This window comes from Sebastes umbrosus, chromosome 12 (genome assembly GCF_015220745.1).
Source record: "Sebastes umbrosus isolate fSebUmb1 chromosome 12, fSebUmb1.pri, whole genome shotgun sequence".
In the NCBI taxonomy this organism is placed as follows: Eukaryota; Metazoa; Chordata; class Actinopteri; order Perciformes; family Sebastidae; genus Sebastes; species Sebastes umbrosus.
This window is the reverse complement of record NC_051280.1, coordinates 1,907,547-1,927,861: the sequence shown is the minus strand read 5'-3', so window position 1 is coordinate 1,927,861 and position 20,315 is coordinate 1,907,547. Positions and strand designations below refer to the sequence as shown.

The window sequence follows — 20,315 nt, the reverse complement described above, 5'->3', positions numbered from 1 at the left end:
GCTTCTCCTCAAGCTCACACCTAGCCGCAAAAGGCCACTGTTTTCAGTGAGGAAGCTCTGATAAACTGTTTGCCAACATGTTAGCCATAACATCTTTACAAGGTAATATGTCAGTGTTATGTTTACAGCTTCCTCTGCTGCCCCAAAGTAGCAGGAAAAGTAACAATTATTAGGCTACTGCTATAAAATTGCCTCTGACATGCACTGAACTATAGGCGGGCTATAATGTTTGTGAGACTCCCTGTTTTGATTGATAATAATGGCCCACCTTGAACCAGTATTATCAGGACAGAGAGGATCAACTTTCATCCACTACAATACGTCTCAAGCTATTCCCAATATATTCTCATAGTACTGCCTGTATGCAGTAGTCCATGCACCACCTGCACAGATAAATTGTAATGTTCAGAGTATGCCAAAATTAGATTGTTGTGTAATGATAGTACGTTTTAATGAATTCTTGGAATGACCCATTTTCAAGAATGGAAATTTCATGGAGTATTGTTCCTGAAGCACTGTTAGCTTGGTTATTTTGGGGGCGGCTGTGGCTTAGAGGTAGAGCCGGTCGTCCACCAGGAAGGTCGGCGGTTTGATCCCCGGCTCCTCCCGGTCACATGCCCAAGTGTCTTTGAGCAAGATGTGTGTGTGTGAATGAATATTAGATTGGGTCCTGATGGGCAGGTTGGCACCTTGCAATCAAGCCTCTGCCATCAGTGTATGAATGTCTGTGTGAATGCTGACATGTAGTGTTAAAGGGCTTTGAGTAGTCTAAAGGAACTATATAAATGCAAGTTCATTTACCATTTATTTTGATTTCATACATGTAAACAAATGTGTTTTGGAATGAAAAGACAGCATAACAGCAGGCTACATATTTCAGAGTCACTTTGATGACACATTGTATATCAGAAAGGATTTTCATTCATTTTCATTTCAGATAGCTACATAAGAAAAGACTAGTTCAGGTCTAAAATAACAAAATATAATTTATTACACTTGTGAATATCCTACTTCTTATCTACTTTATTATTAGTATTGTTATTATTATTAGTAGTAGTATAGTAGTAGTATTGTTAGATTTAGTAAAAGTGGGTTTGTGGTGTAGATATCTATATAAGTTTATAAGTTTAATAAACCTTCCCTAGCTTTTACAATTTTTATGTCCCCATTTTTCATTTCTATTTTATAAAAAAATGTTTATATTATAATAGAAATCAAATTACCGAACACTAGGAACTTTTGTCTCCTGACTGTTGTTTCTACCCGGACATAAAAACAATACTTTGTGTCATTTCCGGTGGATCCCTCGTCTCATGGCAGCTTGTAACCCGGGGTGAATGACTTCAGCTTGCTTCAGCTGCTCGAGCTGCTTCAGCTATCAAACTATTTATGAGAAACGTCATCAGACGATGTGCACGAGAGGGCAGTGTGAGCGCGTGACGTAATGAACTAAAGTCGTATCGTTAATAATCCCGGTAACGTTAACGGTAACATTAACGGAGGAAACATCCGTTGTGTCTGTTAGAATGAGCTGTGTGCCGCCGAAGAGATGCTACAAGGAGCTGCCCGGTGGGGTGGTGGAGGACCACCACGATGTAAGTTACACCTGGGATCAAACAATATGACTTCCTGTGTGTTTACACACCTAGCCTAGTTTATAACGTTAGTTTTTAATATCCTCTAGTTTTATAACGTTAGTTTTTAATATCCTCTAGTTTATGACGTAGTTATTAATATCCTCTAGTTTATACGTTAGTTTTTTAATATCCTTAGTTTATTACGTAGTTATTAATATCCTCTAGTTTATTACGTTAGTTATTAACATCTTCTAGTTTATTACTGACAGTGAACCACAGCCAACAGCAGGTGAACACATGACTTGTACTGTAATGCCTATTTCTCTCCTCAAATGTTTCCAGAATCATCTTGTAGTATACTGTTTAGCTGGTAAACTGAGAAACGTTTGTGAACCTGGCAGCCATGTTGAGAACGTTGAGACAACTACCAAGCACCGGCCCACCAGCCGGAGCACAGGTCCAATAGGAACGCTCTTCTCTCTCTGAAATTACCTGTGATTGGCCAAAGTCTTCCGTCATGGGCTAGATTTTTTAAAGCCTGAAAACAGAGCTATGAGGAGGAGGCAGAAGTCTAGTTTTCTCTCAGAACAGCTTGAATTACAATATGCTTGAAAGGGTTATTATGGGATTTTTTGCCCAATGATGCCCAAAAATATACTGCCTACTGAAGCTTAATAGCTCTGCCCTGCCACACTTTACTCTACCAACGATAGACTGCTAGACTGCGTCAGATATCAGCCTACTACAACATGGGAAAGGAGAGCGACCTCTTCATGGAATATATTTAATTTTGAAGAACCACAAACTTACTAGTCGTCGTGCCGAGGATTATCTGAGCCGTGTTTATTAACTGTAACTGCTGTGCTAATAGTGTGAGTGGCAATGCACTGCTTGCACCAAGAGTTATCAAAATGGTGATAACTTTGGGTGTTGTGTGTGTAAATGATTCCTATTGAGTCTCCTATGGTCTATTTCAGGTCTGTCTGATATGTCATTTAACAATGTAATTTGTGCACTTTTTGACAAAGAGTTAATGAATCACATGTAAGGATTATGTTAGGAAAAAATTGGTCCAATCAAATAACGTAGATATTCTACCAGTTTTCTCATTACATCATGAGTCAAAGAAGATCTTAAAATTGCTTATTTCCCTGTGTCTTTACTAGGTGTGTGGGTCATATTTATCGTGCCATTCGCATCAAGACACCTCCCACTGAAGAACATAAAGATGGTTCATTAGACTCCCACCCTGATCTGCTCATCCCTGTCAACATGTCTGCTGACACAGTCTTCGATAAGGAGAAACTCTTAAGGTATGTTTTGTTTCAAACACACAGTTACAATCCAAGCTTTTCCCTTCAGGCTGGGTCAGAGGGCTGGGACCATAGATATAAAACAGTAGATGCAACATTACACGTCATAACTAATGGGATAACCGTCTGCCATCTTACCTGGGTATTGTAACTGCTAACTGCTTTACCAAAAGGACCAAAGAGATCAGGGCGGCCGGCACCACTTTCCACACGTCAGTACAGAGTAGACACAGTTGTCTTATACTCGTTACTTTGAATACAAAACAGTAGCGATGCACCGATCAGACTTTTTTCTGTCCAGATACCGATAGCAATACCTGGGCTTTTGGTATCAGCCGATACCGAGTACCGATCCGATACCAGTGTTTAATCGATGAGCTTTATTACACGGCTGTGTTGAATACTCGATTCTGATTGGTCAATCGCAGCGTTCTGCGGCCTGTAATTTCTGTATTACAGACCGTTGCTATGTATAACAGACCGTTGCCCTTCATTTTTTTTTACGCCACTCCGCGCTTCCCCTGGTCACCGTGGTAACCCTGTTAACGTCACAACGCTATGAATTGTGGGTAATTCCCTCAGGCAAAGTCTGCAGAAATGCGGACCAACGGAAAGTCTTCGTTAAAAGTTCCCAAAATGTCTGCGACGAGAGCCCTCAAGGACGAGAACGATTGGACAGTGGGACAGCCCTAAACCCTCACGGACTTTTGTGGGAACATGTCTCTGAGTTTGTGAGTGTGGACATAGGGACAGGGCCTATCATCAGACAGGCTCAGGACGATCAATTCAGACCCCACACACGTCCCTCCACCCTGAGTCCCAGCTCCCTCCCCTCAGGCAGACGCTCATGGTCCCAAAGTGCAGGCTCAACCGCTTTAAGAACTCCCTTTGTCCCTCTGTCCATCAAAGCCATAAATAGCAAGCTGGCCAGATCAGAACCCCTGTACGCTGCCTTTTATCTGAATTGTACACATGTACAATTTGAAGTTATTGAAGCTGCTTTACTCGTACTGCACACAGTATGCTAATACAGTATGAATGACTACTGGTGTGTCGTACGATGGGCTGTATGCAATTTGTTGGTTGGTGGCATGCATGAACTGTAGGTACTGTGTGTGACTGGCGACAGTCTGTGCATGTACTGTATGTATGCACTCTGTTCTTTTGTATTTCTTAATGGCAGATACTGTATGTGTCCAAGACAAATTTCCTTCAGGACAATAACAAATAAAGCCTATCTTATCTATTTATAATATTACTGATTTTATAGTCACAAGAGTGTGAAAAAAGAGTTCTTAGCTACTGAATAAGATAAATAAATGTTCATGACTTTCAGTTTAGTGTTCAATACAGAAGGTTAATATGAGGTCCACCGTGAGGATAGAAAGTCTTGTATGATTGTATTTAGAAACATACAATAATGTTTAATGTCACTGAAGGTAATGTAATGATTAATTATGATATTGATTTTGGGTCAAGATGCCGATTCTAGATTTCTTAAACCTGGACAAATAAAACCAAAACAAGAGGCCCTACTGGTACCGGTTAAGTGAGAAAATATGTCACCTTGTTTTGGGCTGAACCAAGCCGTTAGTTGTGAAGCAGCAGCATCAGGATTGTTGCATATAACAAAGAACTGGTGACCTGTCCAGGGATGTACATTGCCTTCACCAAGTGCATGCTGGGATAGGCCCCCAGTACCCATGCATCCATACACAGGATGAGTGGTATAGGTAATGGATGAATGAATGCCTCTAAACGTCAGACTGCTACATCGTATTGGACTCCACTAATCCCTGTATGTTTATTATCTATTTATTTTCAGTGAGTTGAGTATAGAGAACTGGATAATGCCCATGGTGTATGCTGGGCCATGTGTCATGTTGTGCGTGGCTGCATCCATACTGGGCCCAGCAGATCACAGAAGGAGAGCACAGGATGGCTGTAGGAAGAGATTCGTCCACCACCACCATCAGGTAGGATGTACACTAAATAAACTAGGGGTGACCCCGAATAGTCGAGTATTCAACGGCTCGATCTTAGGAGCCTGCCCAATCCTCACAGTTGAATTGACCGGTGGCGGGAAATGTGGTTATGAAACATTCCATTGGGGATATATGGGGTTGCTGAATGTCTGATTTTACATAGAACTGCTTGGTTTCTCCCAATAAATCATAATATATAGCCTATTTTGGTATAAATATCAGCCTATTAATAATACTGTTAGGGCCGAATGTTCTATTTATAACCACAATAAGCAAGCAGCCTAAGAAACCGTGTCTCTCTGTCTGTCCATCGATTACCGCTCCGTTTCAGTACTCTGGACAGCGCCGCACCTACACACCCCACACACACACACACACACAAAACCGCACGGCTCGATTATTCAAAAACAAGCGATAGTCACATGTATCTGTTCGGTGGTTTTTATTATTGTTCTATAGACACATGAAGCTTTAACAGAAAAAAAAAAATACAACGATTAGTCGACGATAGGCAAGACTTGACCAATCAGATTCGACTGTGTAAATTCTTAGTCCAGGACGCCCCTACACTAAACAGGAGTCACATCCTCTTTGTAAAATCCTCTTTTGCTTATTAAGCATATATCTTTTAAAGGTGCTAATACAATATACAGAGCATTAATATAGCATCAAACAACTATTGTCTATGTAAAGATATAGAGGAGTGATGTATACCTGAGCAGTGAATGAAGTCTGTGTGTGTTGTTATCAGAACCTCTCTGTGCTTTGTTGACCATAACCGGGCGGCTGCGCAGCAGTCTGATTGCAGCCTCAGGGAGGGCCTTCCTGTAGAGCTTGACAGGAACGCACACATAGATCACTGGTTTTACGTAGAACAGGACCACCAAGTAGCTGCTGACCTTTTTTTCTTTTTCTTTTTTTTGCCCAGTAACTTATTGTCCTATTCGTGCCAGTCAAATCAGTGGCTGTGCATTCGGCTCCAAGTACGATGTAACTCACTTTTTGTCAAATTCTACAACCATTTTACCATGATATGTGACTTTGACGAAACAAGTGGAGCAAACTAAGCTAACTAATTGCTTAGTGTCACATTAAACACAGGTTAACATAGGTACATTTTGATCTAACAAATCTACCTAGCTTGCTAGGCTTAACAAAGCTATCTTCAATTCAACATCCATTTATGCTAATAAAGTAATGATGCTGGTAGCGTTTAATTCTCCTTTATTTTAGCTACATAGGATGATTTTAAAGGAAGGAGCTGCCTCGGATACTGGGGACAAATACTGGGTATGACTCTTGGCACTTTTTTGCTGCAGGCTAGGTGCCTACTACCAAATTCTCAATATACAAATATGTGTGCTTGAACTGCAACCATGAACCGCCATATGTCCCTCCCATAGCCTACACAAGATAACTATTGATCATATCATAAACATATGAATAAAGCTCATCTTGCTTTATTGTTGTCCGCTGACATTTTTCCTGTGTCTTTACCATGAAGTACGTACGGTAATAACAGCCACAACCAGCTGTGCAATGAGAAAATAGAGAAGAAGAAAAAGTGGGCGTTCCTATAGCACACAAGCCAATCAAAACAGTGGCTCCGCGGCTGCAATCAGTTCCGTTTCCGGCCGCAAGTGCTTTTAGTGCTTCCAGTGCATGTCAGTGTGCCCCACTGGCTAGCTAACGGCAGCGGCTCTGCATTTCAAATTGAGCACCTTAATTAAAGCCCCCCGCACATCCATAGTCCTCTCAAACAGGTGTTTTCACTTTTGTTGCGTGATTCGACTTCTTCTCCGGAACTGTTTGGGCAAAACAACTTACCCCGTTATCATTGTGCTACATATGAGTTTCATGACTTCATGTAGCTCCAGCACAGCTTCACCCAGCTTGAGCCTGACAGGAGGTCTAACCAGCCAGAGTGATTGAAAACACCCAAGTGCAAATACAGGATCTTTTAAATGTAGAACAGATCTTTCCCTTTGGTTCGTCATGAACTCTACTTCCTCTCTCTCCGTCTCCCCCCCCCTCTTCCCTCTGCTTCTCTCTGTTTCTGTGCAGGGTGACCAGTAAAGACAACTACTTCCTCAGTGACGGTCTGTATGTTTCGGAGAAGCAGCTGGAGAACTCTAAACCTCTCCAGCTGAATGTGGTCAGAGTCGATCCTGTTAAACCGAGTCACGGCTCACTCGCAGGTGTGTGAGCGAGGGCAGGTGGAAAGCCTCTAGTAGACTTTAGCAGTTGGATTACTTTGATATCCAACCAGAAATGTTTGTGCCTCAGTTGATTGTTAAAGGAATGTTTTTATTCGGGCTGTCAAAGTTAACCCGATGATAACGCTGTTAGTGCAAATTTGTTTTAACACCACTAATTTCTTTTCACGCATTAACACAACTTGCAATTTTTGTATTGTAGCAGACCTCAGTTTTAAAGCTAGAGTGAAGATACTGGCATCACATGGAACTAGAAAACCTAAAGAATCCATTGGGTACCAACCATGTCATACTAGCTTGTCGTAAAGGAGGTTTAAATAACGCCTCCAAACTTGCGATACATTTTGGCGAGGAAATGGCCATTTTCAAAGGGGTCCCTTGACCCTCTGACCTCAAGATGTGTGAATGAAAATGGGTTCTAGGGGTACCCACGAGTCTCCCCTTTACAGACATATGCCCACTTTATGATAATCACATGCAGTTTTGGGGCAAAGTCATAGTCAAGTCAGCACACTGACACACTGACAGCTGTTGTTGCCTGTTGGGCTGCAGTTTGCCATGTTATGATGTGAGCATATTGTGTATGCTAAGTGCAGTACCTGTGAGGGTTTCTGGACAATATTTGTCATTGTTTTGTGTTGTTAATTGATACATTTTCATAAAGCAGCATATTTGTCCACTCCCATGTTGATAAGAGTATTAAATACTTGACAAATCTCCTTTTAAGGTACAAAAATGTGCAATTAATTTGCAATTGCCTATGGACAATCATACGATTAATCATGATTAAATATTTTAATCAATTGACAGCCCTAGTTTTTTTAAAACAGTTTGTGAGGATACATGTACACGAGCGCATGGCAACGCAATACACTTTCCTACTGCCAGTTTGAGGCTGTCTACTTATTGAGTTTAGTCTATAAAACGGTGAAACATGCCTCATATCATTTCACAGAGCCCAAGTGGTCGCCTTCAACCAGCTGGACTGTCAGACCGACAGTTTCCAATTGCGATAAAGCAGCTTTTGTCAGCTACTTCTTTGGAGCTTTTAGATTTGTTTTGTTGGTGCATGAACAGAGCCACTTATTGGCCGTTATCACTAACGCCAGGACTCAAGTTGATTGACTCTCAGTGCCAAAACAGCATGGCAGAGTCACAGGGACCAGAGCTGGTGAATAGCAATATGCCTTGCTTTTAAGGCACATTGGTGATTTAGAACTCTCTTCAGTGAATCCAGGCCTCAGTGTGAAAAGACATGCTTAATGATTACCTCATTTCTGCAAAAACACGGCCATTGCACCGAGTATACAAAATAATTGCACCTTTTGGATTTTGAAAGCCTAACAAACACGCTGAATACTTTTTTGTACCTCCTAAAACATTCGCCTTTTTTTTTTGGAAGATTATGGAATATTTTAAACCTTCATTGTTCATCAACTTCTTTTCTCCTCTTTAAAGGAAAGGTTCCAAACTCTGTTTGCAGCCATTAGTGTTGTCACGATACTGGAATTCTAACTTTGATACAATACCTTAACAAATATCGATATTCAATACCATTTTTTTTAAACCACAGGGAAAATTTCACACAACATTGAGGGCATAAAAGTTTAGTAAAAAATGTTAATTTTTTTAATGATAAATGCTAGGGCTGTTCCAAGTTAACGCGATAATAACGTGTTAGCGCAAATTTGTTTTAACGCCACTAATTTCTTTTAACAAATTTACGCAACTTGCAATTCTTAGGTTGTAGCGGGCTCAGTTTTAAAGCTAGAGTGAAGATACTGGTATCATATGAAACTAGAAAAACCTAAAGAATAAATGGGTACCAACCGTGTCATGGTAGCTTGTCGCAAAAGAGGTTTACTAATGCTCTAAGCTTACAAAAAATGTTGGTGACGAAAGACTGTCATGGCCATTTTCAAAGCTGTTGTTGCCTGCTGAGCTGCAGTTTGCCATGTTATGATTTGAATATATTGTTTATGCTAAATGCAGTACCTGTGAGGGTTTCTGGACAATATTTGTCATTGTATTGTGTTGTTAATTGATTTCCTATAATAAATACATATATATACATTTGCATTATCAGCACATTTGCCCACTCCCGTGTTGATAAGAGTATTAAATACTTGTCAAATCTCCCTTTAAGGTACGTTTTGAACAGATTAAAAAAATGTGCAATTGACAGCCCTAATGAAAATATTCTGAGGCTTAAATAATGTTTAAGTGATTTTTCCAGTATCTGTTGTCAACAGCTGCTTTATAACGCATGAAAAGCTTCTTTTTCAGTTCGGTAAATCCTCTGCAGCCATCTGAAGTATAGGCTGATCAATACCGGATTTCCAATATCAATATTTGGTTATTTAATATATATCGATATATCGACCGATAGTAAAAGTTTTGTACATATAAACAAACAATCCTGACGCTTCTCTTATGTTATTTTATTTTTTAAATTGTGACCAAGATGCATACTGAGAGGGACGTCTAACAGTTGAACGCAAGTTGAAAACTTTGTGGTGCCCGACGTCCTGCACTTTGCGTGACGCAAAGTGTTGAGCAATGATCTGTTGATCCTTAACAAATCAAGACTCCATAGTCTAACAATGGCATGTTTTAAATTGAAAAGTTGTTCAACTTTAAACAAACAAACTAATGAGAAGGCATTATTGAAAACATTTATTGAGAAGTGATTTTTGAAAACTGACAAGAGATTAGTCAGGCCCCTGAAAACCATCTTTCTCCATCAGTTTCTTGCTATGAGCGATGGGGTCCTCTTTCTGCCAACGTTAGAACAGTCGTGGTGATTTCACATGAGAGTTTTCTGTGTTTTTGTTTTGTCTAGCTGCTTTGAATTGGAAAATGATGATATGCGCCAGGCAGAGTTTAGCAACATTTGAATCGAAATCTGATGACAGCTGCGAGGTTGTTTGCTTATGTTGCGAGGCTACTGTCTATAAAATCGGATCAAATCACACCCACACAGTGCTGAAAGAGCAGAACAGATGATTTTTTTTTTAACTGTTTACATTAAATAATAAGAAACCAAGTTTTGAGGGGCATTAAAAGTTTTTCCACTTCAAATTTATTTTATGATATAATGTAACACGATACAACAACCCTTCAGATTCATCTTTAAAACATGTCGTACTCACCACATAGAGAGCAGAGTGCGGGGTCAGACTCGCAACCTTCCACCGTTCACTATTGCTTACAATTTATTGCAAAATATACATAACATGAAAATAAGATAACAGTTATTTCAGTTTAACTGTGCCGTCGCAGAGTTCATCAACTCGCTGAGGCTGAGGTCAATGACTGGCTCTGCTGTCACCTGCCTTCCCCCCCGACCATGCGCACCATTTGACCACCTGTGGAGGGTGTAAACGTGTAAACAAAAATATAGAAAAAACAATAAACTATGTAAAATAGAAATGAACAGAAATGCGGTCCCTACACTTGTATTGAATTGGATTATGTTATTAAGGTGTATGTGGTTATTACGGTTGCTAAATTCTGGGAATATTCAACATGTAAACTTTCCATGGGGATTAATGGGAAATAACGAGCATAAAATGGAAATAAAAATGACCATGTTATATATGCACATCTTATTTTTTTTGATCCACTTAATTTGGATTTATTATCATTCATTTATTTATTTATTTATTTATCTATCTATCCCCCTGCGCAAGCACAATAGTCATGTCTGTGCATATGTGTGACAGAATGTGAAGATATGTAACATGTACCGGCATGGTAGATGTCATGTTACGTTTTGTGTACAAATGTTTGCATAGAAGTGGAAAAAATATTACTTATTATTTACTGGTATTTAATTTCTTCTTTTTATTTGTTGTTTTGATTTAGATTATATTCAAGATTATAACTAGTAGGGACCATCTGACACTGTTTTCTGCTTTTCTGTGTGACATTCTCAGAGAATAAAAGTGAAGAGGACACAGAGAGATGGTTTGCCAAGAGACCCCGTACGGAGTGTAGTCAAGCTGGGGAAGCCAGCTGCTCGGAGCTCCTCTTAAGGTGTACTGACACACTGCAACCTGCAGAGGGCAGCAACAGGACGGGCTCGGATGGTGATGGTGATGGTGATGATGATGAAGGATCCACCAGTTATGTTGTAAAGAGCATATCTGCATTTCTAAGTGAGACGGAGCCATACATCTTGGATATTGATTTGGATTTCTTCTCATGTAAGAATCCCTTCAAGGAGTTATACACAGAGGTACAGTATAATATCCTGCTTATATGCCTCATATTCTAGTCTGCAGCGGCTCCTTTCAACACATTTTGGATTGATTTTATACTTTATTTTTAACCATAATCGTGTATTTAAATCAAACATCTACTAATGCAGAGATTTTTTTACAACTAACTTCTTTTTTACACTTTTTTTGTTCATTGTTCTTGATTGGATGCAGAGATTTTGCCTTCCTGAAAAAACAGGAAGTTACAGTCAGAATAGAGTTTTGAATCATCCCTGGCCCAACAGGAAATACATCATATCCAGAAAGTAAAGACTCCATGGGGCTTTTAAAGTGCCAATCCTTTATCCAAATAGAAACTAAAGGGTTGCTGCCTGCCACCGAAATAATAAACACAGCAGGGCTGGGCTTGATTAAAGGTTCGGTGTTCTGATCTCCGAGCTCCTCCTCTGTACATGCCAACGTGTCCTTGAGCAACACAGTTAATCACAAACTGCTGTGTGTTCTGAGTTTGGCAGATGAATGTAATGAAATCTAATTGTTGTACACACAGGATTAAATAAGGCCTAGATTTTCAATTCTGGGGTCCTCAATTATAATAATAATTATAAATTCAACTTATATAGCGCTTTTCTGGAACTCAAAGACACTTAACAATATAAACAGGAAGCTCATACACACAGGTGAGGGTGAAGGCTGGGAGTAGGCAGAGGAGAAGAGATGGGTCTCGAGGCGGGACTGAAATAGTGTGAGGGCTTCAGAGTCTCTGATGTGTTGTGGGAGGGAGTTCCAAAGCCTGGGAGCTGCCCTGGAGAATGCTCTGTCCCCAAAGCTGCGGAGGTTGGACTTGGGGGTGGAGAGTAGTCCAGCTGAGGTGGATCTGAGGGACTGTGAGGGTTGGTAGGGGTGAGGAGGTCAGAGAGGTGGGGGGGAGCAAGTTCTGTGCAGGGCTTTTGTAGGTGAGGGTCAGGATTTTGTAATTGATCCGGTGAGACACAGGGAGCCAGTGGAGGTCTTTTAGGACTGGGGTGATGTGGTGCCATGATTTGGTGTGAGTCAGGAGGCGGGCAGCTGCGTTCTGGACCATTTGGAGTCTAAATAATGGAGGTAGCGCTTACGCCGTACAGGAGAGAGTTCCAGTAGTCGAGGCGGGAGGAGATGAAGTCGTGGCTAAGCCTCTCGGCAGCAGGGCGTGTGAGAGAGGGTCTGATCTTAGCAATATGTCGCAGTTGGTAGAGGGAGATTTTGACAATGCATAGTAAGTAATGAACCTGAACTGTCAAATAACAAAAATGTGTGATCAATACCTTTTTGATTGCCATTTGCCAATAGCGACTTATTTTGAATTGTGATCATCAGCGGTGTTCCACGTTAAAGCTTTATGTGGAGAGACACTGCGGAAGCTAACGGAGCTTACTGGTGGAACTGTGACAGCTTAGCAGGCAGTTTACATGATACAGACTGGTAGACAACAGAAAGCATAAACCAGCAGTTTGGCTCAATGTGTTCCTGATAGAGTAGAGTAGAGTAGAGTATTTGTCAGGCACCTTAATTAATGTCACAGAAATCTTATGACATCTCATATGACATTATCATATGACATCACAGATGCAATGAAATGCATTAAGGCTAAAAAGTGCTGTCAGGTTTGACCTATAGGAATAAACTGTTTACGACAAATTAATGAACATAACTTTATTAATCCTAAATTCACACTTTGTTTTACAGAGGTGTAGATCCAAAATATGTTTCCTTCAGTTGACCCCTGCTCCATGTTGTCTGTCTGTCTGTCTTGTCTGTATCCAGGAAGAGTACGACATCCTTAAGGAGCTCTACAACTTCAGAGGACCCCGCCCTGATGCTGATGAGGTCAGACTTATTGTTTTATATAAATGGACTCTACCACATAACTCACCAGGTGTGGTTGAACACAAATAATGATGTATCTGTGACGACTGTATGCTTAAATGCACATATCCACAGTCCACTCAATGTCAACATACAAGTCATTATTGCCTCAAAAGAGCAGTCATTTGAGTGAGTGAGTGAGCCCCAATTCCAAACCGCCCCCCACACCCTCTCCATACCCACTTCCACTCCGCTCGTACGTTAGCGTGGAGGGTCCGCCATATTAAGGGCCATTCCAAACTAATTCACGGGGAGTGGAAGTGGGTTATAAAACCCTCCAACAGCGAGCCTGCATCAATACCGACCTAACCAGCTGCCCCTTACTAACGACGCGCAACGCCATTTTTGTGTTCGTCTTGGAACACGCTCCAATGTAAGATCCGTGCAACTACCGGTACAAACATTTACTGTAAACTGCTCAAACTGAGATAGACATTTCATTTATTCTACTTTATCGTCATACAGACGTCAACAACATAAAGTAAATAGACTGTATTGAGGATCAAATATACCCGTGTCCAGTCTAGAAAACGGTAGACATGTTCATTAGATTGTAAATTGTTGTATGCGTATATATATATATACTGTATATATATATCAGGAGCTATAACCCTATAATTCAACTGTGCAATACTGACTTAACAGTACAATAATTTGGTGCAATAATCTGGTTTACTCCGGCATTAACACTGCATTTATTTATACAGTACATTTAAAATAATATTCTTATTTTACACTATTCTTGCAATTTTTATAAATGCATGCATTTATATTATTTGCATAGATCCTATTTATCAGCATTATTATTTGCACTGTTGTTATATATATATATATATATATATATATATATATTTATATTTATATTCTAGAACGGGAGCAAAACGTAACTCAATTTCCCCTTTGGGGATCAATATTGTACTTCTGATTCTGATTTCTGTTTTGTTTTTTTATGTAAATTCTAGAGCTGTCAAAGCAAATTCCACTAATTTCTTTAACGCATTAACGTAACTTGTTTTGATAATTTACCTTATCAAAACTAATTACCATGTGTCTGTGTGTGTCCAGGAGGAGCTTGATGAGTGTGTGGATCGTCGTGTACACCAGTTAGAAGACCTGGAAGCAGCGTTCGCTGATCTGCTAGAAGACGATGGGGAAGAGACGGTTACACGCTGGGCCAGGAACCCTGGGTAAAACTTCCTCTGGGTTCATTTCACACAACTGAACAATGTGCTTCCTTATTGCTTAGCATTGGTGTTGGTGCCACTTTTAAAGGGACACTCCACTAGTTGTACACATTTCTTCTTCAGTTTGCTTATGTGTACTCAACCTGTGAAACACACTTTCAATCAGGACTGTGTGTCGCTGCAAACGTTTGCTATCCACCAGGTTAAAAACATTTCAGTTCCACCATTACATCCCAGACAATGAGCAAAAGTTAATCAAAATTGAGCGACAGCAATCTTCCCAGACCTTTTTCACAGCAGCATTTTTGACTTGTGACAGCAGGAAAAGCAAAGATGGAACAGATGACAACAATGGCTCTGCTGCAGTGACGTGTCTCAGGAAGCAACACCAGTGAGCTAGCATGTACAGTACCAGAGTCCAAAGTCATCACTATTTACTAGATAGTGCTCTATATTTACCCTCTGCTATCTCATTGGGAGTGAAAAGTATGCTCTCTGAAAATGAAAATGACAAATGTAAAATGACAAGTTTTAAGCGTATGAAATCTCAATTTACTTTTTGTGCTCCAGGGATGACGTATTTTTGTAGGCCAACCATGAAGTTAGCATCGCCCTGGTTCCCTCGACAAAAAGCCAACGGGATTGTTCCGTTGGGTTTTGGATTATTGCAGAAAATAAACTCTGTAGCAAACACACGTTTATGATACTTACATGTTTTGTTCAGCAAGATAATCTCCACAAATGAACACCACTTTATGATTATTGAAGTGTGAATGCAATCGCCAGAAGCAAAAAGCTAACGTTAGGCTATAGACGAACTACAGCACGGTCACAAGACTTCACGTCACCACCACTAAGCTAGAGGCGGACTAGTATTCACCGTGATGACGTTTAGTAGTCTCATTTAGCCACTTTTTAGCAACCGCCTTTTTTAACCTTCCTGTTTTCCTCGGGTCAAATTTGACCCGTTTTCAAACTTCATTATATCATAAATATGGGTTTCTTTCATCTAATTGCCCCAAAAAATAACATGGATGAAAGTAATTTGTAATTTCTGTAGGGTTTTCTTACTCAATAATGAGGTATATTTCATGTAAATGAGGTTTATGGAGCATAAATTACAAAAAATAAAGTGTAAAACTTGTGGTAATGATTTGAAATGAGGTTAGCTAAAAAGGTGTCATTATGTGCTGCCATTGAAAATGTTATATATTATAATATTTATGATATTCTGACTGAACTTTGACATATACCCATCTGTGATAATCCATCAACATTATGTTTCTCTGATACTAACTAGAGTCAAAATAATTCATAATTTCTGCTTTTTTTTACTCAAAAATGAGGTGTAATTTCATGGAAATAATGTTTATTAACCATAAATTCCCCCCCAAAAAGTGTAAAACGTGTGATAATGAGTTGGAACGAGGTTGGCTAAAAAGGTGCAACACAGAATTGGGTGATAATTTATAGTTTATGCTTTATAAACCTCAAACCAGACTAAAAGTTGCACGGTCAACAGGAAGACAATAGAAGGGTTAAAGACTTACAAAAGCTTCAAAATTCACAATGTGGGATATTTACTGACAAATATTAAAATCTCTTCAGCTTGTGTTAACCACAGACCTTATTTCAGGCATCTAACTGAAAACCCATTGACTTCCAGACGAGGGACCCGGAAGCGCTAAAATGCTGACTCAAGTAGTGAATAAGTGAATCAATAGTGAATCATAGGTGGAGCCACCCACAGAGGTGGTGTACACTGTAGACGGGTCGCCAGCCAATCACAGGGCTGACACATAAACACAGACAACCATTCAACTACGGGCAATTCAGACTCAACCTAACCTACACTGTAGACTTTGGGAGGAAACTGGAGGAAGCCAGAACGTTGCACCACCATGCCCTCTGAATGAGTGATTTCAGACACAGCCCAGGGCTCTGGAACTAGCGAAACTACTAAAACTTCATGCCGTGCTTTTCCTACTATATGTCAAAATGGGCCCGTAGTGATGAAGTTCTGATGATAAGGGTGGAAGTTATCCAGCTCTAACATCTACAACACATCTGCTAACAGATGTCATGCTAGTACATTGTGTTCTGTCCACACCCACACACAGTCCAGAGAACAGGTCCAACCTGTCAAACAGAGTGAGTGTTGGTGGAGCGTGTGTGTGTGTGTGTGATGGGATGATTATGGATTGATGTTATATCATCCTTGCATTTATGTAGGGCACAGCTAGAGTGTATTATCTTCCTTTCTTTTTTTCTTCCATGTTTCTCAGCATGGCTCCATTAGCCCAACTGGTTTCCAGTTTGAAGTCGAGAAATCTGTGCCCCGACTATGAAATGGTAAGAATGTCAATGCGCTTATGTGCTGTAACTGTATGTACCACAACTACTGTAATTATTATTAGAGGTGTGAATCTTCACTTTTTTCGCCTCACGATTCCATCAGGTTACAATTCATCTGTCGACGATTCTCGTTACATCTCGATGGATCGCATCCTCAATTTGCTATATTACCACACATGCCTACTTTATCATCAATTAATACAAGTAGTCAGATAATTCTGAGCTCCCTTTTTATTTCGAACATGCTCTCAAAAGCCAGACTACAACAGTTTATAATATGATAACATTCAGAAATGATTTGATAATGGGAGTAGAGGGCCTTTCAAAGTAAAGGCATAAATAACTCAAATGAAATGGCAGATATAAAGTTTCATACTGGGGTATTGTTTTATTCACACTTGCTTCTGTCCTCGTCCATGTTTTCTCCTTGCAATCTCTCCTCGTCCTGACTCTCCTTTTTTTTTTTCCTGCTTTCTCCCTGTGATGTTTTTTTTGTCCTCCTCCCCGGCTCTCACCCTCCTGCTTTCTCTCTCAGGTCCATCAGGCAGGGTTAACCTGTGACTCCGTTGAGCTGCCTCACCACATCAGCACCGACGAAGAGATCGACAGACTCATCTCAGCTGTGCGGCTGTTTCTGAAGGCTCTGCCCAAACCTACACTGGTTACTATGTCCAGGTAAATAAACACAGCCACCCACAGTTACATTTGAATTCAGGCCAATCTTGTAAAAGGTATAGTAGTAACGAAAGAGAGGTTAAAGCTGGGGTAGGCAGATTGGAGCAAATATGATTTAAAAAAAGTTATTTTTATAAAACGGTCAACATATCCTGACAGTAGTGCATGAGACAGGTAATCTGAAAAAAAATCATGTTCCTCCGGTGTCCTCCGGTGCTCCTAACGGCATCTGCAAGGAAACAACCAATCACAGCCGAGCTGGAGCTTGGGACGGGAGACTTTGACCTGTGATTGGTCAAAGTCTCCCGTCCCAAGCTCGATTTTCTAAAGCCTGAAAACAGAGCCATGAGGAGGTGCAGAAGTCTCGGAACACTTGAATTACAATATGCTGAAAGATTATTATGGAATTTTAGCCCAATGATGCCAAAAATAATCTGCTTACTGCTGCTTTTAAATGTGTTTGTTACTGTGTGTGTGTGTGTGTGTGTTTCAGGTCCAGTCTAGATGAATACTGCCCAGTGGAGCAGGTGGATTCGGTCCAGAGCAGAGTACTGGCTGTACTGGAGAGCCTGTATGGACCACTGGACTTACACAAAGACTACGAAAACAGCAGCACAGAGACTCAGGACTGCCAACCACAGGCCTCCTAACAAAACGCACACATACGCGCGTCACTTTTGAATTTAGTGGATGTAAAAAAAAATGACACCTCAGATTCTGTTGCAAGTAGATTTATATCTTATGTCCAACTCTGATGTATGTAATGTGTTAACATTACAAGTGTTTTCTCATAGTCAACAAATCCCATGTGCAGACTCAAACCAGCAATGAATGAATGTTGAAACTAGGGCTGACCCGTTGCCATGGTAATCGACCTCCAAATCAGTATTCGAATGCTTTGTTTTGTTTTTTGTTTTTTATATATATATATAAGTATGTAATACTAATGTAGAAATGGCCCATGAAAGAAGGAATAATCCCACGACGTTATTCATATTCAATATTATTATTAATTCTCCGGCGGATATCGCACTGTACCGTGCACTGAAACGGGGGAGATGGAGACGGACAGAAGAACATGTCAGCCTGCTGTGCCACACCGCAATGCTTAGAATACCTTCGAATATTTCTCACCGAAGCTTCGAAGCCCAAAAAATGGTATTCGGGACAGCCCTAATCGAAACCCATTTGAATGACATGAGGAACCCCCCCCCCCAGCTGAAATCTATCCATGTAAACCTGTTTTTTTTTCTTAATCACTTAACATGATGAGTTAATGGGAGAAGTGATGGGTTTATTGAAACACAACTAGTGTCTTTCCACATGTTTCTCGACCTGCTTTAACCTTCTCTAAAGTGACAACAGATGGGTGAAATGCTTCCATTCCTCAGCTGTCTTTAATATCTTAGACCACAGCTTGCCGGAGCAACGCGCACTATACAGCTCCTCCACAGGAGACTGAGGATTTACCCTTTCCCCCCCAAAATACAAGATCATTTTGCTGTTGGCTCTAGAGAGAAATCTCCACACAGAAATAACTGTCCATTGTAAATATTCAATTTGAGGGTTGTTTGCAAAAAAAAAAACTTTATAAAAATAAATCTTGGGTTTTCCTTAAATTCTAGATATTGTTTTTCATATGGAATACAGGATAACAACTCATTAAACCACGCTGATACAAAGAGGGGTTACTATCTTGATATTATTGGGTTATTATGGGTTGTAAGTTTTGAGGTATCCCCTAAAACAAACTGAAGATTCTGTTCTGTAAGTATATTCTGTTTGGTTATTGTAGTCGAGGTTTCTGCAACACTTCTCCTGAAGGAAAACAAATGAGTACAATTTAGGGGTGTCGTGATTCACTGGTATTGACAATAACAATGATATTTTGAAATGAAATATTGATATCATGTTAATAATACACATGATAATATTGTGTAAATAGTCATTTGATATATACAGTTATGGTTACAGATTCTCCCTCCACTTGTATTTTCAGTGTAATTAATTTGCCAAAAGAGTCGAAATGCACAATAAACAAAATTAATAATGAATTTGACTAATTGCATTATTATTATTTTATCTTTTCTTTTTATAGATATGGCGATAATGTCGTTACGGGGAATTCTTTTGGCCACGATAATCGTGTAGTGATGTGTTTGAGGTCACTTAAACAGTGTTTCCATTACATAGTCTGTCCACCAGAGAGCTCAGAGAGATCTTATGTTTTTATATTTAAAAAAAATTATGATGACAGTGTATCATTATCTGATTTCTTTTTTTTCTTCTTCTTCTTTTTTACTCTCAAATATCAATATTGGCCTTAACTGAGATCGGACGATATTACTGGCTTTGAGGCTGTAGCAGGCTCAGTCTTGAGGTGAAGATACTGGTATCATATGAAACTAGAGAACCTAAGGAATCCATTGGAAACCATGTCATGCTAGCTTGTTGGGAAGGATTAAATAACGCTCCAAAGTTAGGCTATATGTTGACGAGGAAAAACTGGCGTGGTCCCTTGACCTCTGACCTCAAGATATGTGAGTGAAAATGGGTTCTATGGGTACCCACGAGTCTTCCCTTTACAGACGTGACCACTTTATGATAATCACATGCAGTTTGGGCCAAGCCATCCATCCTCTGAATGCTCTAGGTCTCTAGTTTGATCCATCCATCCTCTGAATGCTCTAGGTCTCTAGTTTGTGGCTGTAAAGTTTCATGAGGCTGTGATTATCCTCGTGGTCACCACAGGTCATTTTATACAGTGATGTCAAGTTTTAAAAAAATGGTCTCACGACAATGAAATGGTTACTATGGGGACTAACATCATCACACATGAATACAGTTGGACTCACTGGATCCACAAGAGTCTCAGCTTTTAC

The 20,315-nt window shown here is 40.1% G+C and overlaps 1 protein-coding gene across 1 annotated transcript; it reads left to right on the top strand.

The window, feature by feature from the left end:
• Positions 1-1,286: 1,286 nt before the first annotated feature.
• Positions 1,287-19,487, top strand: c12h5orf22 (chromosome 12 C5orf22 homolog). Its single transcript, XM_037787979.1, is given in 13 exon segments — positions 1,287-1,597; positions 2,747-2,771; positions 2,773-2,812; positions 2,815-2,890; positions 4,716-4,758; positions 4,760-4,866; positions 6,940-7,073; positions 11,030-11,331; positions 13,118-13,180; positions 14,285-14,406; positions 16,689-16,755; positions 17,294-17,433; positions 17,927-19,487. Coding segments are annotated over 13 exon segments (1,347 nt in total). The 5' UTR covers positions 1,287-1,526; the 3' UTR covers positions 18,084-19,487.
• The last annotated feature ends 828 nt before the right edge of the window (positions 19,488-20,315 follow it).